General features: G+C 44.2%; 1 protein-coding gene across 2 annotated transcripts in view; it reads left to right on the top strand.

Moving 5' to 3' along the window:
• Positions 1 to 24,154, top strand: part of LOC147431157 (Transducin family protein / WD-40 repeat family protein) — a 48,459-nt gene that overhangs the window by 9,779 nt on the left and 14,526 nt on the right. The window contains exons 2-15 of one of the 2 annotated variants that reach the window (XM_086493809.1): positions 19,177 to 19,487; positions 19,571 to 19,691; positions 19,797 to 19,879; positions 19,953 to 20,149; positions 20,287 to 20,425; positions 20,534 to 20,616; positions 20,703 to 20,930; positions 21,034 to 21,405; positions 21,486 to 21,702; positions 21,806 to 21,985; positions 22,076 to 22,285; positions 22,393 to 22,485; positions 22,572 to 22,813; positions 22,883 to 23,332. In XM_086493809.1, the coding sequence (XP_086349935.1) occupies positions 19,177 to 19,487; positions 19,571 to 19,691; positions 19,797 to 19,879; positions 19,953 to 20,149; positions 20,287 to 20,425; positions 20,534 to 20,616; positions 20,703 to 20,930; positions 21,034 to 21,405; positions 21,486 to 21,702; positions 21,806 to 21,985; positions 22,076 to 22,285; positions 22,393 to 22,485; positions 22,572 to 22,813; positions 22,883 to 23,332 (2,926 nt within the window). Of the gene's footprint in view, positions 1 to 19,176; positions 19,488 to 19,570; positions 19,692 to 19,796; positions 19,880 to 19,952; positions 20,150 to 20,286; positions 20,426 to 20,533; positions 20,617 to 20,702; positions 20,931 to 21,033; positions 21,406 to 21,485; positions 21,703 to 21,784; positions 21,986 to 22,075; positions 22,286 to 22,392; positions 22,486 to 22,571; positions 22,814 to 22,882; positions 23,333 to 24,154 lie in introns of both variants that reach the window. The other variant, XM_086493808.1, reaches the window with a different exon arrangement.

Raw genomic sequence — 24,154 nt, 5'->3', positions numbered from 1 at the left:
GAATTCCACCCCAGAGAGTATTGGCCCCAAACCTTGGCGCCCCTTTCGGTATTTCTTTATATTGCATCAACTCAGTACAAGCCGGTACTCCAGACTCTACACCTTCTCTCGGAATCATGCCAGAGAATGAGCCCTTAGCACATATTTAAAGGCCCGTGGCTTATGAAAAGCAGTTACATGAAAAGCCTTCAAACTCAAAAGCTTCTGGTCCAAAAAGTTACCAGCATAAATCACGGAATTCCGTACAGCAATCAACGCAAAACGTCATACAGTTTGCCACGTCATCATGTCAGCGCAATTTCCGAAATTTCCCTACAATTGCCACGTCATTAGCTGCCACGCAAGACTTTCTGTGTGTGTGTGGGTCCTGCTTTATTTTAATCCTTTGTCACTTGGGGCCCCATTGGATGGGGTCCCCATAAGTTGGTAGGACTTCTTCTTCTGTTACTTGTTCTTCTTAGGGTTTAGGCCCCTCGGCCAACATTTGCAAGTTGGCTTCCTTCTTCAGGGCTTTGACACACTAGCAGTTTGTGACACTCTCTCTCTTTATTCAATTGTGTTTGAAGTGCTAAAAGTTTGTTCCAGTTTGCTCTTTCAGTTGGCACATGGTGCCCCTCCCTTACAGTGTGGAAAGTGGGTGAAGTTTTGGGGTCCATCTCTTGGGTTTTCCTGTCTAGATCTTGTGAGCAGAGTTGTCCTCGTACGACGTACAAAACGAGTCGTACGTTCCGTACCGTACCGCACGACTCGTACGTTCCGTACATTACTTGTTTTTTTTGTTTTTGGTTTTGTTTTTTGTTTGTTTGTTTTTTTTTTTTGGCGGTGATTTGTGAGGTGGGATTGTTTCGCAATTTCGATTGCATTTGACCAAGAGCCCAATCACTGCATTGGCTCAAACAACCGTGACCAATGTGCAACGAGGCTCGAGTAGCGGATCTACTATGGCCGTCAGCAAGTACTTAGTACTAAGTACTAAGGTCTATGTCATAACTCATATGATCTATCATGTTCTAACTTGTTTAGTTCCTCTTCTAGTGTGTAAGGCGTATGAATTTTTTTTGCATCGTATGTTACGTCAACGAACGTCTCATTTTTTTTAGTTCGATTAGTACCGCACGTCTTCGTACGTGTACCGTCGTACGTGATTGTACATGTCAACCCTGCTTGTGAGTGAATGCTTCTTTGTGGCTATGCGTGGTCTAGAGGCTTTTCTAGAGTCTAGGGATCGTGGCCCAGAGTTTGTCTTATGTGCCACTTGTGGCCTTTTTGACGGGCGCCTTATTTCTATGCTTTTTGACCCTTCATATTCCCATTTATTTGACGTGGGTTGGGCATTTTTGTTAAGAGGGGGGGGATTGGTGGGCACCTCCCCATTAGTATGCCAAAGTTTAATCATCTGAAGTGAATGACCCAATGCGATCCTAGTGAATTTTTTGTCTTTAGGTATTTATTTTACTTATTTGACACGATTCTTGGTAGGGCAAAATCTGTTGAGGGGGGTACATATGTCATAAGGCCCTGAGGTTAGTATATAAGTGCACCATGAGCCCCCATTGTAATATATCTAACTCATTGCCCATTTGGTTGGTTGAGAAACCTCTCTCTCTCTCTCTCTCTCTGTCTCTCTCTCAGTGTACGCTTCTGCATCTTGGACTTTGACATGGTATCTTAAAACGCAGGGCTATAGGGAGAAGCGGACCATCGGCATTTTATGGCAATGACGTTTTGATACGCACTGTGCTTTAAGGTGGCATTTTCTTGCAAGCAAGGAGGGCCCCATCAATGCAGCGGGCAGTGAAGAGAGAGGCAATGTCACCAAGTGATGACGTGGCAGAACCACCCAGACTGATGACGTGGCATGATAACTTGGGCGGGAAAGATGACCCGACAGAATTGTACGGATGCAATGACGTGGCAACAATACGGATTTTCGGATTCCGCGCTAACATGCTGACGTGGCAAAGTGTACAGACAATTCCGGATTTTGCGCTGACAAATTGTACGGAATTTCCATAATTTGCGTTGATTGCTTTTGGAGCTTTTACTTTTAAGTTTTAAAGCTTTTGGGATCAAGTTGTTTTTGGAGTTTAACTACTTTTGGGGCTCTGGTTTTGGTTTCCCTTGTAAGAATAAAAGAGCCCTAAGGGCCTCACTTCTCAGAGGATCTGGACGCAAAGTCTGAGAGCGGAGGACCCTGCGGGAGTTTTACTTTGCTCAAAGATTAATAGAAAAGAAATACCGTAAGGGGCGCCTGTCTTTGGGGCCAATCTCTTTGGGCACGGAACTTCGCCGGGCCGTGTCGACCAAATTGAATTGTGATTTTAAAGTTGTGAAGTATTTTAAGTGAATCTCTCGTGTCGTGACAGAATCTAGACTTGGGGTGCACTGTCGCACACACACACGCTGACAGACTGTTGGACTGATGACGTGGCAGAATTTGCGATGGCATGTTGACGTGGCATACATTATAGATTTCCGCGTTTTGCACTAACAGTTGCTGACGTGGCAGGATGTACGGATTTTTGCAAATCACGCTAGCCTCCATGAACATCTGTCCCCTAACAAAAATTGAGAGGCAGGATCTACGGAATTCCGGGTTTTTCGTTGACATGCTTACGTGGCAGAACTGTACGGATTTTTGTGTTTCACGTTGACAGTGATGACATGGCAGCCTGTAGGGATTTTCGTGATTTATGGAGATTGATTTCCAGCACCAACCTTTTGGACCAGTTGCTTTTGCACCCATTGCTTTTGAGTTTGAAGGCTTTTCATGTAAATTGCTTTTGGGCCTAGGGCCTTTAATATGAGGCCATGGGCTCATTCTCTTGCATACTTCTGGACGGAGGTGCAGAGGATGGAGTACCAGCTTGTACTTTGATGATGCAATATAAAGAAATACCGAAAGGGGCGCCAAGGTTTGGGGCCAATACTCTTTGGGGTGGAATTCCGCCACTCCGTGTCACGTGTTGTCTCTCTTTCAACTCAGTTGTTATTGAAGTGCTAAAAATCTGTTCAGTCTGTTCTTTTTTATTGGCACGTGGTGCCCGTCTTGTGACAGTGGTATCCGAGCATCAGGGGTGTGCTTTTCTGAAAGCATACCGGTCCTTCCAAAGAGTAGACAGAGAAAGATCGCACTTCCAAAGCTCATCGGGAATTTTATCTTCGTGCTCCGACCCCGGACTTATTAGCTGAGTTACCCGGAACGGGGAACAGGGAACGGCAACATGCATGAAGTGCCATTCCCTGTTTCGGGTACTCACGTTTGAAACAAGGAACGGGAATCCGGAATGAAAAAATGGAATGGGAACGGGGACCTGAAAATGGCCATTCCCTGTTACGCGGCTTATTAGCCACTCTACCCTTCTTCATTGCGCATCAGGCGGGCTCCCGTCTTCACCGCTCATGTCTTACAGGGCATAAGCCATTAAGATCACTTGCAATAGAAGGATCAAGATTTGTTTCGAGCTACTGTTTTTCTCAGATGCAATGGTGGATGTCTGTAGCTACCAAGCCGCTCACTCCAAGGACTTGGCAAGCTTTCAAGAAAATTTTTGCCCGAAGTTATATGGTTTCTGGCAGAGTTGGGTATCCTGAAATGCTTGCCACGAAAACCCTAGCAAATTACAACTTGCAGTCTTTAGACGTCTCTCAGCAAGTGTCTTTTGTTGATAACCTTGGAGGTCCAGTGTGATTGCCAGGTTTTGAGACTACCATCACTGCCACAAGAACATTGCTTGTTGAGGCTTGTTTCGACTATTCAAGAGTTTGTGGATCATGCTGCGGTCGGCTACGACCTTATGGAAGGTACCTAACCCTAATTTTTGGTGCAGTTTTCATGATGGAAAGTCAATCGACTTTTCGAGCTTGACTGATGTCGAGATTGCTTTTTAAGTTTGAAATCTGTTTGAGAACTTGTTTGGTGATCCTGTTTGGAATTTGTTTGAAATGGATGATATCTGTTTTGAACCTGTCTTGGTGCCGATTTGAAATGTTTGATTCTGGTTTTAATACTGATTTCAATGATTGGTGATTTTACTCCCGGGTGGAGTACTGAGAAATGATGTTTGATAATGCTTGTTCATACTCATGGCTCGGACCCTTATGGTTATTTGTGGGGGAGTATTGAAATGTTTGAGAAGTGCTGTTTTTACTCATGGCTCCGACCCTTGTGGTTATTTACGGGGGGCGTATTGTTGTTTTTGCTCATGGCCTGGACCCTTGTGGTTATTTACGGGGGGGGTATTAAGAAGTCTGAGCAATCGATACTCTCAACACCTCCAAACAACACAGGATGTTTGGTCTCATGGCTCGGAGAGTGGATGAGGGAGTCGTTGAACATCTCATGGCCTGGTCCTGGATGGTTATTTGCGGGGGGAGTGTTCATCGGCGACTTTATGTTTCTATGTCTTGTAACATGCATATGTGAGCATTTGTGTTGCATTGTGATGTGCCAACCACTGAATATTCCTAATTGGATGAGATTGCCTGGATATGTAATTTTAGTGCATCAAGACACCCGTCGAAGATCAGTGCGGTTTGGGTGTGATGGCGAATTTTACTACGTCGGAATATCAAAAAGTCCCGATCTGGACGAAAGGAGAAGCCAACTCCTTGATCAAAAGAGCCGCAAGGAGAAGAACAAAAAAAGAGCAAACTGATTGTCCCTCTAAATGTCCCTCGAATTTTTTTTCAGCTAACCTGAGTTGTTTTGCAGATATGCTGTAATCGTGGACGATTACTCACTTTCAAGAAGGGGGGGATGCCACAAATTGCTGACGTGTCAAGCCACTGAAGACCTAAGCCAACTTGCAGATCCCGGTCAAGGGGTCTAAACCCTAAGTGAAGAAGCAGAAGCAACAGATGTACGGAATCCCGCAGTTCACGTTGATTGATGACGTGGCATCTTGTACGGAATTCCGGGTTTTGTGCTGACATGCTAACGTGGCAGAACTGTACGGGATTCCGGGTTTTTTCGCTGACATATGCTGACATGGCAAAATTGTACGGATTTCCACGTTTCACGTTGACAATGATGACATGGCAGCTTGTACGGATTTTCGTGATTTACGGAGGGTGATTTCCAACGCCAGCTTTTTGGACCAGTTGCTTTTGCACCAGATGCTTTTGAGTTTGAAGGCTTTTCATGTAAACTGCTTTTGGGCCTAGGGCTTTTAAATATGAGGCCATGGACTCATTGTTTGGCATGCTTTTGGACGGAGGTGCAGAGGATGGAGTACCGGCTTGTACTTTGATGATGCAATATGAAGAAATACTGAAAGGGGCGCCAAGGTTTGGGGCCAATACTCTTTGGGGTGGAATTCCGCCACTCCGTGTCAAGTGTTGTCTCTCCATTTCAGTTCAGTTGTTATTGAAGTGCTAAAAGTCTGTTTAGTGTGTTCTTTTCTATTGGCACATGGTGCTCGTCTTGTGACATTGGGGCCAATACCTCTAGGCACGGAACTCCATCGGGCCGTGTCCACTCTCTCTCTCTCTCTCTCTCTCTCTCTCTCTCTCTCCATTAAAGTTCAGTGATTATGAAGTTTCTGTTCATATGTTGCTATTGATTTCTCTCTTGGAGTGTCCAAGCCGGTTACAGTGGTATCAGAGCACAAAAAGATTCTTCTTCTACGGAGGATCCAATCCTTTTTGCAGCACACATAGTTTTTGTGAAAGAATCTTCGAGTCTCGACCCCGGACTTATTAGTTTTTCTGAAAGAATTTTTGTGTCCCGACCCCGGACTTATTAGCCACTCCCACCCGTCATACATCGCGCATCGGGCGCGCTCCCGTCTTCATCGCTTTGTCTTACAGGGCATAAAGCCATAAAGAATCCCAGATTACACATGGGTTATTGTGGAGAATCTGACAAAATAACACCTTTCAGTGGGTAGGCAAAAGAAAAGTTGAAAGCCGCCGCGGGAAATGAAGAAAAGAATGAAGATTTGGACAGATTCTTGGTGGAAAATTTTGCTAGATCGGAGTACAAACATCAACTGCAGGTTGACACATCTGTCAAGTACTCCATAGACCTGAGACTTGCGAAACACGTGAAGAATTACCCGATTGATAAGATTTACTCGAGATGGCGTGGCCATTGCTTCTCCTCTCAGGTAAGGAGGAAACCCGAAAGGAGAGAGGAGTGCAGAAAAGTAGAACCTGTACTCGTAGAAAGAGATCGACAAGAACTCTTGAAAAGAAGGTGAACCAAAGGACCACCAAAGATAAATTTGAGAGTTACAGAGCAGCAGCCGAGTGCGGAAGAAAAGAAAAGATGAAAGCATAACTGGTACCACATTGCATGGGGCCCGACTCGAATCAGATAAACGAAAGTACACTTTGCCGTACTTGGGGCAAAGTGAAAGATCAGGAAGCCCTCATTTTCTTTGATGGAGAAGCCAAGACCAACTTCTTTTCACTTGATGTCACGTGCACATTTAACCCTATGTGCATGTGGACAAGCTATCTCAGGTCTAGGGTTTAGGCTAGCCTAGGAAGTGTCTTGCACCTTGTGAGCCTGTGCGTAGGCCGTGCATGTCCAGGCACTTAGATTAGTTGCATATCCTCTGATTGCACACAACGTGATCATTAGCATGACATTTAAACCCATCATGAGCATTTTACAGAGCATAGAACCCTTTTTTCCCAAAATACACATTTTTGACTTATTTATTAATAAGTGACTTTTGTTGGAAAAGTAAGTAGGGCAAATTGCTAAGGCAACATAGAAGAAACGCAGTGATCACTCAGTAGAAGCAGCAGAAGGAGCTAAGGTGATTTGCAGTGCATCTTCTCAGCAAGACCGGTAGGAAACCCAACGTTTTTAGCCAACAGGACCCATCATTTTTCCAACTTGCAGATCAGCCTGGCGTTTTTGCAATTAGCAGATCAGCCTGGCGTTTTGCAAACTTTGCAGATCAGCCCTAGCGTTTTTTAGACTTGCAGATTGATCAACGTTTTCAGTTTTCAGCCCTCTACATTTGCAGACTTAGCCATAGCCTCACAGATCTCACCTACCCATAGTAGATCCTCGCCGTACCGCCGAGCCAGCCAGCGTTTACAGTTTCAGCCCACTGTTTTCAGATTTCTTCATTTGTGTTTTCAGCGCATCGTCGTCGAGTTGTCGTCACCGCCGTCCTCGCCGACACAGTGTCAGTATTCAGCAGAGAGTCAGCGTTTTACAGATTTCAGCTTTTCAGCCCTAGCGTTTTTCAGTTTTCAGCCCGTCCTCATCGTCGTCATCACTGTGGTCGACATCATCGGCAAGTCCAGTGCATTTAGACCATTGTACCAGTTTTGTGCAATCTATAGCATAGACCTCTCTTGCCATAGAGAGTGGGGCCCTTGGAGGAGGGTTTGAGAACTGTCTAGTGTCATCTCTCTCTCTCTCTCTCTCTCAGTCTCAACGCTTTCATTCACAGTAGCATTCACTTTGTTTGTGATTATTGCACTCTTTCTCTAAAGAAAATGAAAGGCTCTCCCTTCCGAAAGTAAAAGGAACCCTTGAGCATAGTTTGGAGCACTCATCTTGAGCAACGTCATCAGTTTGTGACAATTATTAACATGGCTATGGATAGTGCATGAAGTAGTACTCAGTTGACCGTCTCGGCACACCTAGAGTCTCCAAGGGAGATGAAGATCAATTTGTCTCGAATTGCAAATCCCAAGGCAAATTCAAGAGCTTGATAAAGGACAAGGCAAAGGCAAACTTGACAAGTACGAGGGAGATCCGTATTTCACATGTGGCGGCGGTCAAAGTAGCCTCCATGTCGAATCTCTAGCTTGGTGGCCGTTGTCGCATATCACAAATTGCTGACGTGTGAAGCCACCGAAGAACGGAGCCGACTTGCAAATCTCGGCCAAGGGGCCTAAACCCTAGAAGCAAAAGCAGCAGAAGAAGTTTCACCAACACACAAAATTGCGTAAAGATTGATGACGTGGCATAACTGTATGGAATCCCGCATTTTACGCTGACATGATGACAAGACAACTATACGGATGCTTGGATTTCGTGCTGACGGGTGTTGACGTGGCAGTGTACGGATTTCCGCGTTCGGCGCTGACATGTGCAGGCATGGCACTGTATGGATTTCCGTAATTTACACTGCGCAAGTTTTTGAGCACCTGCTTTTGGGCCAGTTGCTTTTGAGTTTAAAAGATTTTCATGTAACTGCTCTTTATGGCCAAGGGCCTTTAGATGTGATCCAAGGGCTCATTCTCTAGCATGCTCTGCTGGAGGTGCAGAGGATGGAGTACTGATGATGTACTATTGTCATTTACCGTGGTTGCATCAATTTACATCTTATTTTGCGGTTGTGAAAAAGTCTAACAATAACAAGGTTCTCTTGGCTTCCATGCATCTCACGGGTGATGCCATCATTTGGAAGGATGAGTGGATGGAGAAGAAGCAAGAGGCCCACATGGCTGCCCATTCCGAGTCTCTCCTCGTTCCCCCTCTCGAGCTTAGTTGGGAGGAGTTCGAGGAGGATCTAAAGACTCGCTTCCGACCTTCATAGTACCCGAAGGGATTGAAAGAGGATTTTGGGGCTTTGTCTCAACAAGGTAAACCTGTGATGTTGTATGTTAAACGTATATCACAGCTAGGTGGACAATTGTGGAAATCGGATGAGGAAAGGTTAAGAGGCCTTTCTCTTTGGATTGGACCACTCGATCAAGTTTGATGTGGAGGCCGGTGATCCAAAGACATTGCATGACGCTATACACTTGGCTCAACTCCAAGAGATGAAGCACAACAAGGGTAAGCTCAAGACGGCCTCAGGTAATGGTAACTCTTCCTCTCATGACTCGTCTAAGGACAAGAATTCTAATGGGAATGGTAACCATAAAAAGAACTCTCTTAGTTCTTCTTCTCATCTAATTCTCCATCTCAATCTCAATCAAAGAGCGATAAATCTAAGGATAAGGGTAAAGGAAAATCTGATAAGTCTTAACTCACACCTGATGAAAAGATGGCTCAAGGATATTTAAGTAGTCAATTAACCAGAGAAGAACAAGCATTGTATGCAAAAGAACGTGGGTGTTTCCATTGTTCAGTCGTAGGTCACATGGAAAAGGTTGTCCTAAGAAAGAAACAAAAAAGGAAACCTCTACTGCTTCATCTTCTGACACTACCCCTCAAGTGAATACTAAGGAGTCTCATTTAGATCGGAACTCTTGATATCTTGGGTCGTTGACTTCTGAGAAGTATCTCATCCAATAAGGAATATTCAGTGGTTGGCACATCACAATGCAACACAAATGCTCACATATGCATGTTACAAGACATAGAAACATAAAGCCGTCGATGAACACTCCTCCCGCGTAACCTAACAAGGTCCGGGCCGGGAGATATTCAACGACTCTTTCATCACTCCTCCCGCATAACCTAAAAAAGTCCGGGCCGGGAGATTTTGAGGCCTTTTACAACCAAACGCCCCCCCAGACCGCAGCCTGCGTCGTTTGGAGGTGCTGAGAGTAACCACTGCTCGGACTTCTTAATACTCCCCTCGTAAATAACCATCTAGGTCCGGGTCATGAGTATGAACAAGCATATTTAAACATCATTTCTTAGTACTCCACTTGGGAGTAAAATCACCAATCATTGAAACCAGTATTAAAACCACAGTCAAACAATTCAAATCGGCACCAAGACAGGTTCAAAATAGATACCATCCATTTCAAACAAATTTCAAACAGGATCACAAAACAAGTTCTCAAACAGAACTCAAACTTAAAAAGCAATCTCGACATTAGTTGAGCTCGAAAAGTCGACTAACTTTCTGTCACAAACCGGTGACGTGGCATGACCTGATACACCCTTAGAATGTGCAATAGAATGTGCAGTAGGACAGCCCCGTGAAACGCGGAACAATTGTTGACGTGGCACCTCTCGAAAATTGCAAAAATCTGATGACGTGGCATGCTGTACGGACCCGTAATTTGCGACGTTGCAATGTTGACGTGGCTAAGCTGTACGTACCTGCTTTTTCTCCGCAAAAGCAAGGCTGAAATTGCGGGGCTGAATTTTGGCAGCTGTTGAGTCAAGTTGCTTTATTTTTAAATGTTTTTAAGTGGAAGCTTTTGATTTTGAAGCTTTTGGGGCTCTGCTTTTAGCAACCCTTGTAGCCTTTATAAGAAACCCAAAGGGGCTCCCTCTACAGAGCATATGGACGCAGAGTCTGAGAGAGAGCACCCGTGGGAGTTGTACTTTGCTCGAAGATTAATATAAAAATAAATACCGAAAGGGGCGCCGGTCTTTGGGGCCAATACTCTAGGCACGGAACTCTGTCGGGCCGTGTCGAATCAATTGTGAATTGTGAACTGTTTTGAAGTGAATGTTGTTGTCACAAAGTGATGACGTGTCTGCCCAAGAGCATGCGGGAACCTTGACTTTTGTTGAAAACCCAGATTGTGGAAACCCTAACCCTAAAACCTACAAACCCTAAAATCTGCCAAAAACCCTAAAAGCAGCAAAAAACCTAACCCTAACCCTAAAAGATCAGCAGAGCTGATTTTCCGTGATGATGATGTGGCAGAATTTCCGTAAAGTGCGGCGGATTTTCAGCTTTTGACATCAGCTTTTTCCTACGCAATTGGAGAATAGAGAGAGAGAATCTTGTTGCTTTATTTTCTCTACGCAATTGCAAGGAGAGAGAGAGAGAGAGAATTGGATTGCTTTATTTTAAAACTCAAGAGAGTTTGAGAGAGAAAAAGAGTTTTTGCTTTTAGGCTTTTGGATCTGAAGCTTTTGGGGCTCTGCTTTTGGCAACCCTTGTAAACTTTAAATAAGTGGTTTGGGCACACACTCTGCAGAGCATCTGGACGCAGAGTCTGAGAGTGAAACCCTAACCACTCTCTTGTACTTTAAACTGATTAAGAAATAAGGGGCGCCAATCTTTGGGGCCAATATCTCTAGGCATGGAACTCCGCTGGGCGAGTGCAAATCTATTGTGAACTGTGAACTGTTTTGAAATGGAATTCCTGATTATGATACTGATTTGTTCTTGACTTCTTTTAAGTGCAGGAACTGATAGACGAAATGATTGCAGCATTTTGGTCCGATTGATCTCGAATAGACATGGTTGCAATAGGGGTTAGTCAATTAGACATTGATGAGGTCCCGATTGGATCTAGATGCGATTGCTAGCTACATTGCCGATAAATCATGGTCTAGGATCCGAATGAATGTTGAATGTCATGTGATGTCTAGTGATGTGACTGTCGATTAGTACATGTGCTAGATGTGTGTTCCTAGTACGTAGGTACTAACAGTCAGTGTCTACTAAGACGGTTTATGGCCTCTGTCTCTTTTGCAGGCGTAATCGAGGGCGATTACAATGCTTTCAAGAGGGGGGTATGCCACGAAGTGATGACGTGTCTGCTCGAGAGCATGCGGGAATCGTGACTACTGTTGAAAACCCATATTCTGGAAACCCTAACCCTAAAACCTGCAAACCCTAAAATTTGCCAAAAACCCTAAAAACAACAAAAACCCTAACCCTAACCATAACCCTAACCCTAACCCTAAAAGATCAGCAGAGCTGATTTTCCGTGATGATGACGTGGCAGAATTTCCGTAAAGTGCGGCGATTTTCAGCTTTTGGCGTCAGCTTTTTTCTACGCAATTTCCTACGCAATTGGAGAATAGAGAGAGAGAATCTTGTTGCTTTATTTTCTCTACGCAATTGCCAGGAGAGAGAGAGAGAGAGAGAGAGAGAGAGAGAGAGAGAGAGAAAGAATTGGATTGCTTTATTTTAAAACTAAAGAGAGTTTGAGAGAGAAAAAGAGTTTTTGCTTTTAGGCTTTTGGATCTGAAGCTTTTGGGGCTCTGCTTTTGGCAACCCTTGTAAACTTTAAATAAGTGGTTTGGGCACACACTCTGCAGAGCATTTGGACGCAGAGTCTGAGAGTGAAACCCTAACCACTCTCTTGTACTTTGAACTGATTAATACATAAAGAAATAAGGGGCGCCAGTCTTAGGGGCCAATATCTCTAGGCACGGAACTCCGCCGGGCCAATGCAAATCTATTGTGAACTGTGAAGTGTTTTTGAAGTGGCTATTTGGTGCTGTTGTGATTGATTCTTGACTTGGAGTGTCCAAGTCTGTCACAGTTGCGGTAGAATCTTGACTTGGAGTGTCCAAGTCTATTACAGTGGTATCAAAGCGCGGCCAATTTCTCTTCTACCGGGAAATCCGATTCTTTTCTCGTGACACTTATGGATTCAAACAGAGATTAGTCGACTTTTTCTACATCTGGGGATGCGGAAAGAGATCACGAAGAAGATTCTCACGAGGAGTATGGCCCGCCTCGGCCTGCTCAGGCGGAGATTGAAGAGATGGAGCGTCGACGATTGATTGACAATGCAGCAAAGATAATGATAAATTTTGCGAAGGACGTGAAATTTGCAAAATTTATGACCCAGACCTCCTTCGACGAGGTGCACTCACAATGGCGGCAAACCACAGAACCACCCCTCAAACCGGCACTCAAGAAACCTCCTACTCCAAGGATGTTTACAGAGCAAGAATTAGAAGAGGTGGTTGATACACAGATTTCTCAGCTTTTTGACGCGCTGAAAAGCACGAAAAAAAGCAGAAGAAAGGAACTGACTTCCCAGGTTATTTGGGTCGTCAGTCTGCTTTTGCCTTGGCAAGAAAGTAGAAAAAGCTTGTCAGATTTGAAGGAGTATCCAGTTCTTCTTCTGACAGTCCTTGTAGCTCTTCAAACTCGAGCGAAGAAGACAGAAAAGGGAAAAAGCGAAGCAAAAAGCAAAGCTTCGGAAAGGGCAAGAAAACGGTAAAGAAGCCTAGATTTCGCCTAGTTTCTGACAGTTCTACAGAGGACTCGTCTTCAAACAGTTCGGACTCCGATGATTACAGATTCTATGTAAAGAAGAAGAATTTCTATAAAGTCAACCAATATGACTTTTTGGAGGATAAAAGCAAGAAAGTCCGAGAGTTTAAAGAAGGTGGACAATCAATTAAATTTGACACGTTTTCTGGATTTCGAGATGCTTCGAAGGCCTTGGCCTTTCGACAGCAGTTTGATATAGCTCTCTAGAGGGCATTACTCAGAGCACTCCAAGATTCGGAGGGCTACCTCTTACTTCAAGGGTAATGCTCGAACATGGTGGTCCACTCTTCTATTGAACAAGAAAGCGCCAATTAAATGGTTGAAATTTAAAAGGCTTTTTATTTCTTCTTGGTTGACTCGGGAGTACGAACACGACATACGAACTGCTTGAAACCATCTTCGGATGACCAAGAAGGATACATTGGACGCTTATTGTGAGAGATTTGGAGCTCTTTTCTACCAGGCAAAAGTCAGATTCTATTCAAGAACAGACGAGTCGGACGAAACGGGGCTTTGCCATACACTCAGGCAGTTTGATTTACCCCACAGATGAGATCATGATGCAGAAAACAAAACAGACTTCTAAAAATGGAAGTAGAAAGAAGAAGAGCCCCCAAGATCAGAAAGATAAGGATGCACGACCCCGGCTCACTCCTTGGGAAAGAGCCAGCTACATCAATGAGGGGAAGTGTTTTGGATGCGGGGAAATAGGACACATCTCCGCGAAGTGCCCTAAAAAGGCACCGAAAGAATAGGATGAAGAAAGGCCAGAGAGTTTGAAAGCAACTGAGGAACGTGGCAGAAAATGCAGATGAAAGCAGAACTGGTACCACATTGAGTGGGGCCTGAATCGAAATCAGATGAATGAACGTGCAAAACTTTGGTGCATTTAGGGCAAAGTGAAAGATTAGGAAGCCCTCATTTTTCTTTGATGGAGGAGCCAAGACCCACTTCTTTTCACTTGAATGGGCGGCTCGATTTGGGATTACGCTCGACAGGCGGAGGCCACAGGAAGAGGTAGTTCTAGGGGTACCCGGACGGGATGTTGCCATTACACCGATTATTGGCAAACTTCGTTTGCAATGTAAGGGGTGTTTAGGGCATGAGGACTTCTACGTAAATTCCTTGGGAGGTTGTGACGTCCTCTTCGAAATCCCTTGGTACCACAAGAACAACGCCGTGGTTGACTATTGGGCCGAGAAAGCAACTTTGACAAATGAAAGGCACATCCATTGTACTCGATGAAATTTAGTTTCTTTACTTCATGTTCTGGAGAGAACTGAATGATGATTGAAGGTCTAATATGTTTTGACCTCGAAAAAGAACGCCAAGATTTTCTCCACACTCATGCTGATTGCTTTTCAGAGGGCCTGCCAGGCGAGTTGCCATTAGCTCGTCCCGAGGATCATACCATTGATTTGATACTTGGAAGCACACCACCGAACCGGCCACCTTACCGTGTGAGCCATGCCCAGAGATACACTTTTTGGGACACATTGTCTCAGCAGCAGCAGGAGTGCAAATGGACCCGGCCAAGATAGAGACTATTTGTGATTGGCCCGATTTGAAGAATGTCCATGAAGTTCAAAGCTTCTTGGCCTTATGTTCTTACTACCGGCGGTTCATCAAAAAGTTTGCAGAGGTTGCTTACCTTTCAGAAATTGAAACAGAATTTGACTATAGGACCAGTTTTGACTTTGCCGGATTTGCAGAAGTCATTCGAAGTATATTGTGATGCTTGTGGTCGTAGTTTGGGTGCGGTCTTAATGCAAGAAGGCCATGTCATTGCCTACGAGAGTCGATTGTTCTCAAGGTCGGAATTGACAGCACAGATTTATGAGAAAGAGCTTTTGGCGGTTATCCATGCTCTTACTCAGTGGCGACATTACCTACTCGGAGCGGATTTTACTGTCTTCACAGACCATCAGAGTTTACGCTACTTCTTGTCACAGAAGCAGCTATCGGAAAAGCAGATGCGGTGGACGAACATCTTGTCACAATTTCACTTCCAGATTGTCCATGTGCAAGGACAGAAGAACTTGGTGGTAGATGCTTTGTCTTGAAAGCCGTTGGTTCTAGCTATTTGCGTGATACATCATAGGAGCTTCGAGGATATGGTCGATCAGTATGCCACAGATACAGATTTTGTAGATATTTTCACTCAGATACGGAATGGGGAGGTAGTAGCAGGATATTCCATTCGAGTTGGCTACTTGATGAAGAGAACGATGTTGTGCGTTACACAGCCGTTGAGGGAAAAGGTTTTAACCGAATGTCACTGTCTACATTTTACGGGTCACCGTGGAATTGCTACCACCTTGAAAGGTGTGGAGAGATACCCCTTTTGGTCGGGACTCAAGAAGGACGTGGACGATTTTGTACGCAGTTGCTTGGTATGCCAGAAGGTCAAGTTTGACAAGCATAAAGCATAGGGATTGTTACAGCCTTTACCTATACCGCCCCGCCCCTGGGAAAGTATTGCAATGGATTTCATTTTTGATCTCCCGAGAACACAGAGTGGGCACGATGGTATCTGGACTGTTATTGACAGATTTAGCAAGCAAGCTCATTTCATTCCAGCGAAGAAAACAATCGAGCCGGATCACTTAGCGAGATTGTTTGTGGCCCAGATCTTCAGATTACATGGTATGCATGAGACGATTGTCTCCGACAGAGACCCCAGATTCACGAGTCACGAGTTTGTTTTGGAAGGCTATTTGGGAGAACATTGGCACACGGTTGCAGTTCTCGTCATCGTTCTACCCGCAGACTGACGGGCAATCAAAGATAGCTAATTCAATGGTATTAGATTTGTTGAAGTCTTCTTCGTTGGATCAGAAGACTACATGACAAAAGATTTTACCTTTGGTGGACTATACCTACAATAACACGATCAACTCTATGGTGGGGAAGGTGCCATTTGAGAATATTGAATTTGCTACGAAGGTTCCACCCTTCCTTAGCTCGAAAGATAAGATTTTCTTTTGAAGCCGACCAGTTTACGAGGGACTTGGACTTGGTTCGGAAGGCTTTGGAGAAATCTTAGGAAAGACTGAAAAAGGTAGCATATCTATATCGTCGCGATTTGAAATTATGGGAGAACGATTGGGTGCTCTTACGTTTTGAGAAGGCATGCCCAAGAAAGAAAAAAGGGAAAGGAGCGGCTTTTTTTAAAGCTTAGCATGAGATACTATGGACCTTTCGAGATTTCCGAAAAGATAAATGATGTCTCCTTTTGACTGAAGCTGCTCAATACTTGGAGGATTCACAATTCTTTTCATGTGAGTCTCATGAAGCCTTTTAAAGGCGATGTGCCTGATGTGGGGAGCCTGATGAGCAACCCAAAGTGGAGGAAAATGAGGAGATACTCGTTCCAGAACAGATTTTGGCACATAAAGAAGGAAAGGTAAAAGGTAAAATGATAAGGTGGTTCTCGGTTAAATTCAAGAACTATCCTGCATTGGATGCGAAGTGGATGGAGCAGGAGGACTTGACAGATACTCCTCATTGTGAACCTTTACCTTGAAGCAATTGGTTTAGCATAGTCTATTCCAAAATTGAACCCCGAACTTAGTTGGGCGGAATTTGGTGCAGTGGGTATGCACAAGAGGGGAGTCGCTCCACTCCTTTGTCAACAAATTGCCCCGATTTTTATACTAAAGTCACTGATGTCTTTTTTGAGTTTCAGAGATACTGTGAGCTGACAGAATTCTGCCGTATGACTTTATGAACTGGAGTTCCCGATACTGACTTGTTCTTGACTTGTTTAAGTGTAAGAACTGATAGACGAAATGACTGCAGCATTTCGGTTTGAAAGATCTTGATAGACGTGATTGCAATAAGGATTAGTTAATCGGGCATCTATGAGGTCCCGAGTGGATCTAGATGCGATTGCTAAATACGTTGCCGATTAATCATGGTTTGAGATCCGAATGAATTTTGAATGTGATTTGTCATGAGATGTCCTGTGATGTCCTGTGATGTGACTGTCTATTGGTACATGTGCTAGATGTGTTTTCCTAAGCGTCGGTACTAACAGTCAGTGTCTACTAAGACAGTTTATGGCCTCTGTCTGTTTTGCAGGTGTAATCGAGGGCGATTACAATGCTTTCAAGAGGGGGGTATGTCACAAACTGGTGACGTGGCATGACCCGATACACCCCTAGAATGTGCAACAAGACAACCCCGTGAAACGCGGAACAATTGTTGACGTGGCACCTCTCGGAAATTGTGGAAATCTGTTGATGTGGCATGCTATACGGACCCGTAATTTGCGGCGCTGCAGTGTTGACGTGGCTGAGCTGTATGGACCTGCTTTTTCGACGCAAAAGTAGGGCTGAAATTGCGTGGCTGAATTTTGGCAGCTTTTGAGTCAAGTTGCTTTCTTTTTAAATGCTTTTAAGTGGAAGCTTTTGATTTTGAAGCTTTTGGGGCTCTGCTTTTAGCAACCCTTGTAACCTTTATAAGAAACCCAAGGGGGACTTCCTCTGCAAAGCATTTGGACGCAGAGTTTGAGAGAGAGCACCCGCAGGAGTTGTACTTTGCTCGAAGATTAATATAAAAAGAAATATCGAAAGGGGCGCCAGTCTTTGGGGCCAATACCTCTAGGCACGGAACTCCGTCGGGCCGTGTCGAATCAATTGTGAACTGTGAACTGTTTTGAAGTGAATCTCTGCTGTGTTGCGGTAGAATCTTGACTTGGGAGTGTCCAAGTCTGTTACACTTTCCATCCTGAAACCTGCACCAAAAATTAGGGTTAGGTTCCTTCCATAAGGTCGTAAGCCGACCACAACATGGTCCATCAGCTCTTGGACAGATAGTGCTCCTTTGGCGGCGATGGTAGTCCCAAGACAGCAATCACACTTGACCTCCAAGGTTATCAACAATAGACACTTGCTCAGAGATGTCTAAAGACTGCAAGTTGTAATCTGCTAGGGTTTTCGCAGCAAGCATTTGAGGATAACCCACTCTGCCAGAAGCTGCCAGAAACCATATAGCTTGGGAATTTTTTTTCTTGAAAGCTTGCCAAGTCCTTGGAGTGTGCGGCTTGGTAGCTATAGACAGCAACCTCTGTATGGCATTGCCTTTGAGAAAAACAGCAGCTCGAAACAAATCCTTGATCTTTCTCTTGCAAGTGATCTTAATGGCTTATGCCCTGTAAGACAAAGCGATGAAGACGGGAGCGCGCTCGATGCGCGATGAAGTAAGGGTGGGAGTGGATGATAAGTCCGGATTCGGGGCACGAAGATTCTTCAAATAAAATTTCCAGAGTGTGCTCTGTCTGCTCTTTGGTAGGACCGGTATGCTTTGAGAAAAGCACACACGTGAAGCTTTGATACCACTGCCACGGGGCGGGCACCATGTGCCAATAGAAAAGAATAGCCTGAACAACTTTAAGCACTTCAAATAACAACTGAACTGAAACAAATGCATGACACGAGACGGGGAGTGGCGAAGTTCCACCCCAGAGAGCAATGGAGTCTGGCCCCAAACCTTGGCGCCCCTTTCGGTATTTCTTTATATTGCTTGAACTCTCTGGAGTTGGCTCTCAGATTCTATGCTACCTCCTGCCAACTTTAGACTAGGTGATTACATGCCAGTCCTCCAGAGCCTTGAGCAAAGGCTAGCCCAATACAAGCGTCCTTGTTCCCTTGCTCTTGGGTGTGTCTCCGTGTGGCCTCGGCCCCGTTTCCCTTTTTTTCATGCCATACCCTTACAGGTTCCATCTGAAGTCCTCAGAGAAATTCCCTAAGGGCGTCGTAGGGAAGCCCTGAGAGAGTGGATAGCCTCTGCGATTTTAGGCAGCAGTAACAGTGGTCTTTTAGCGGCTCACTGGGAGTGCAGTCCTATCACAGTTTGGACTTGCAGAGGCACCTCGCCTGCCCCACATCAGGGTGATCTCACCATGGACGCGTTCCCTCATGAGGTGGCACAGTCAGTGGAGAGTAGATGTCTCCAGCCTGTGGAGCGGCATGTATCCCTCTCTCTCAATCTTGGCCTTGTACTTTGAGGCAGGTGCAACATTGTTTTGTGGTCCCCTTTCATGCAACTCATCTTCGACAATGACTAGATTACTAATAATTCAAAAAGTTTCCATGTCGTGTTGTCTGGATGTCAAATAGTTGGAGGATATCAAATGCTCCTCAATGAAACCAAGCAACTTCTCAGAAGTTTATGTTGGTTATGTAGACAGCAGTTACAGTGTAATTTCAAATCATGCGCTAGTGGCATTAGTATCACACTTTATTTACCTGATGCATGCTGGGTTCCTGTCTAAAAGGTCTGAACTTGTATAGAATTCAAATGGGTGGCTTCCTTTATTCAGGCACAGGACCGCAGATTCTCCTGTTTGATACAGGATCGTTTGAGCTGCTTTTGTCACAAAATGTGTTTGAAGGGGTACGGGTACATGGTATCGAAGTACGGGATCAATCTCTTGGGCAATGGGTGCCTTGGCAAACATCTGGAGTCTTGACGACACTTGCTGTGCATGGAGAGCGGACTGTAAAACTATACAATCTAATTTTGGAGGATGGGCTTTCCGACTGGCAACATAGCAGCTGTCCAGTAATATTGTCTTTGTCAAAAACTCTTCCAAGATGCAACCATTGGGTACTAGACGTGCGATTTTTAAAGGTGAAGGTGAAATTTGTCAGATTATTTTATTTTATTTTACTCCTGTGTTCCATTGTGAGTTACTGTTGTGTTTTTCCTTACAGGAGCTATGCTACAGAGGCGGAGTTGGTAGTGAACAGTTGCTTGCTGTTGGTACTACTGATAATTCTGTTTCTGTGTGGAGTATGAGAAATTGTTACTTCCTCCTTCATGTTAAATGTGCAGGTAATGCTGGTTTACTGACATGCCTGTATCGTTTTGCTATCTTTTGGATTTCTTGCTGTGGAGAAGTTTTCTTATCAGTCAATGCTGCTAATCGAAACTTTACAGAAAGATGCCTTCTTTATTCTTTGCGTTTCTGGGGTGATGACATGAAAAATCTTCTGATTGCAGCAGGCACAATTTTCAATGAGGTATTAAGCCACATGGACATGCTTTGACATTTTGAATAAAGTAAATGGATATTAATATCTCTCTTTTTATTAGATAGTCATCTGGGATTTGGGCTTTCAACTCTCAAGCGGCAAATCTGAGGATGGCGTTTCGGAAATTTCCGACTCTTTTAAGGAGTCCACTTATGTAGTTTCTCCCAAAGGGAGATTGAAAGGCCATGAGGGATCGATTTTTCAGATTTCATGGTCACAGGATGGAAAGAGACTTGCTTCTGTTTCAGATGACCGCAGGTTTTGATGAACTAATTGTGTGCGTCTTATGATTGTAATTGTCTTTTGACTTGTGAAGGACATCTGTGCCAGATAACAAGCTGTCAGTCTTTAACTTAATGATATTCTGATCATATGATTATGTCTGTGTCTGTAAGCGTGATGGTTTGGAACATCCAGAAGGAGCCCTGTGATGTTCCGTTGGTGTCTACCAGTATACAGACAGACGGTTTTCAGTTGGTTTCTCGAATGTACGGTCATACAGCTCGCATATGGGATTGCCACCTTGATTCCAAGGTCTACAAGATGTAATGGGCCATTTGTCCATACATGCAGTACTTTGAGAAGGTTTAATGCCAGCAACAAGCTCTAAATATGTTTGCTTTACCTGGCCTTTTTGAACAGTTCCTGATTACAGTCAGTGAGGATTGCACATATCGCATTTGGACCATTGATGGCAAGCCTCTTATCAAGAAAGCTGCTCATTTGTAAGTTGGTATTAAGGCTAGCACCTTGCTGTATTGATGAAGTTAATGCAAGTAACTGAATTGTGATTGCATATTGATTGGTCAAGGGGTCGCGGTATTTGGCGCTGTGCATTTGATTCAGCAAATGCCGTTTTATTTACTGCCGGAGCCGATTCATCCATAAAAGCACACTTGCTGGGAAATTGGTTATCAGGCACCGATGAAGTTGAAAAAGGTGAAGATACGGTACCAAAGCCTTCCCCATCATTAGAAGTTTTCTGTCTGGGATCTCAAGAAGCCGACAGCTACAGCAAAAGAGTGGAGCAATTGGATAGGTAGTATTTTTTTAGTGTCATTGCCAGCAATCAATGCATTGAATTGGTTCTGAGAGTTTACAAGACCCTTGTTTATCAATCTTACCCCTTTTTTAATGCTCAGCAAGAGTGAATACATTCGTTGCTTATCATTGGTTGGGCCAACATGTGTGTATGTTGCAACAAACCAAGGGGTCCTTAGATGTGCTCATTTCAAGAAAGGAGGTGAAGAGACTTGGTTTGAATTATTCAGAAACTTCAACCCTGAACCAATAATATGCCTGGATACACTGCAAATACAGAAAAAGCTGCAGATGAACGATAGTCTTGATGCTTCTGAAGATTGGATTGCAATGGGTGACAGCAAGGGTTATGTAACAGTATTGTGTGGGAGCTGGATTGATGATTGCTTTCACCAAAACCTTGTTTTGAGCTGGCCAGCTGAGGGTGAAAGGAAACTTCTGGGTGTGTTTTGGTCACACCAGTCAGGATTCAGGTAGCTTTGTATCTTTCATACAGAAAATCAAGTCATAGCTAGCAGATTAGTCGATACATACCATTGATAAAACTGTTCAGTTCTGTATTCACAGCAGATACATGTGGAGCGTTATCTATGTGGAGTTTAAGGCACAATGTAGTGAGAAAATTGGAGGGAAAATTTACATTCAATGGAGTTCAACACGCTCCCATATCTGCTGACAGCCCCATCAAGTTTGAGTCTTCTTTGGCAGTTCGTTACCAGTCTTCTTTCAAAGCACGCATTGTATGCTTGGATACCTGTCCAGAAGAAGAGGTAATATTATTTTAGTCTTGAACTTTATAATAAGATAAGAAACTTGAAATTCTTATCACATTAGATCTAAATTGTCTAATAGGTGTTTGAATTGCAACGACAGTTTCTTGTATGTGGCGATCAAAGGGGCAACCTTACTGTTTTCAATCTTTCGATGGTATTGCTCCCTCAAAATATGCAATCTTCTCCTCTTGCTAGCTTCAAAGGTGCCCATGGCATATCTGCAGTTGCAAGTGTTCGTGTCATTGGAAAGAGAAATGAGGAGCAGATCAAAATTTGCTCGGTGAGGTTTGGTTTTGCCTTGTTCTGGCAGTTGTGAAACAAATGGAGTTTTCTTTTGTGACAGAATGAGGACGTTTTGGGTTAACTGCAGACTGGCAGAGATGGTTGCATTTGTACTTTTGCTCTGGAAAAATCTGGTGCCAGGCTTTTTTGCTTGCGGGTTGAGAAATTATCTGCAGTCACATTAGTTGAAAGCTGTGCACTTTGTAATGGGATAACCAGCGGTGCATCTATGCGAACAATAGTAGCTGGTTTTTTAGCAGAGGATTTTCTTATATATGATCAGCAGAATGATTGTGAGGTATAGCTGTCAGATCCGTGCAGTCTGCAGGTCCACCATTTTTCACTAGAGTCTAGAAGGAATGCTTTCATAATTAATTTGACAAGTGTAGTTGTATGATTTTCCAGATTGCACGAGTTTCTTGTGGAGGTTGGCGCAGACCCCATTCTTATCTGATTGGAGTTTTTCCTGAGATCCAACATTGTTTGGTCTTTGTGAAGGTATGATGCTTAGTGTTTATGAATTTTTGCTTGTGATGATGATCTTACCTCATTTATTTCACTAGACCTGAATTTATCTGCGACAGGATGGGATGATACACGTTCTTCGGAAATGGTTTGAGGTCCCAAAAGTCTCATCTCCCCTTTTGTCCCTTCCAATGGCAAACAGGAGGGTACTTTTATCTTCCCTTTTTCTGCAGCCTCAGTTTCATGGAAGAGAGGTACATTCTGTGAAGTTTATTACAAACGCACTAGTTTCTGAGGACCACAAATTCTCTACCAGCTGGATAACCACAGGTGGTGAAGATGGGGTTGTTCGAATTTTAAGGTAAGAGCTAAGGATAAAACTGTTAGCACCATTGACACTTTTGAGTTGACAAAGTGGGGCTCTGTGCAGGTTCAATGAAGACACTATTGAGCATTTTGATGTCTCTGAAGTTCTTGGAGAGCATGTTGGTGGATCAGCTGTAAGGGCAGTAACATTAGTTACAGGATCTTCTTTGTGTAATGGGCATTGCCCATTACAAGATGGAAAAGTTATGGCAGAACCTTCTTGTATTCTTATATCAGTGGGAGCCAAGGAAGTTTTGACTTGCTGGTTGTTAGAATGGGAAACAGGCTTAGATAGGAGAGGTCAATCAACACAAATTATGTCTTCCAGGTGGCTAAGTACGAAGAGGTGTGTGAGAAATAGGAACTCAAAGAAAATCACAGACCTGGATGTGACCACTCTCGTGCAGGGTGGTGGAACAGAAAGACACAATGCTTTGGCTCTTGAAACTGGAGGCGAGGACGATCTGCGCTACTTGGCTGTAACATCTTTTTCGATATTGTGTCCACAAACAAGGTATCTGGCATCTGCAATTCTGATATATTGATAGTAGTTATATGCACACGTTAAGGCATTGATGACATTAGTGGGATAGTTAGTGGATGGATGGATGAGTGGATGCATGGAGGTATGGATGTGCACGCGTGCCAACACACACAAAGCGTAGAAGATGATGACGTGGTTGTTGTACGGAACTTTCGCAAAACGCGTTGACATGCTGACGTGGCAAACTGTATGGACAGTCCCGCAATTCGTTCTGATAGGGCCACGTGGCTGCTGTACAGAACTCTCGCAAAATGCGTTGACATGCTGATGTGGCAAACTGTACGGACAGTCCTGCAATTCGTACTGACAAGGCCACGTGGCAGCTGCATGGATTTCCGCAGAACGTGCTGACAGATTTTGGCCACTCGCTTTTGGACCAGATGCTTTTGAGTTTATAGTTTTTCATGTAAATGCTTTTCATAGGCCAAGAGCCTTTAAATATGAGCCAAGGGCTCATTCTTTGGCATGCTCAGTGTGAGGTGCAGAGGATGGCGTAACGGTGATGTACTGAGTTCAAGCAATATAAAGAAATACCGAAAGGGGCGCCAAGGTTTGGGGCCAGTGCTCTCTCGGCGTGAAACTCCGCCACTCCTCGTCTCGTGTGCCATGCTCTCTCTCTCTCTCTCTCTCTCTCTCTCTCTCTCTCAATTCAGTGTTATTTGAAGTGCTAAAAGTTTGTTCAGTCTGCTCTTTTCCGTTGGCACGTGGTGCCCGTCCCGTGACAGTGGTATCAAACCTTCAGGCGTGTGCTTTTCTAAAAGCATACCGGTCCTACCAAAGAGCAGACAGAGC

Source organism: Adiantum capillus-veneris, chromosome 21 (genome assembly GCF_014529385.1).
Source record: "Adiantum capillus-veneris isolate H3 chromosome 21, ASM1452938v2, whole genome shotgun sequence".
Taxonomy (NCBI): domain Eukaryota; kingdom Viridiplantae; phylum Streptophyta; class Polypodiopsida; order Polypodiales; family Pteridaceae; genus Adiantum; species Adiantum capillus-veneris.
This window is presented reverse-complemented; position numbering and strand designations above follow the sequence as displayed.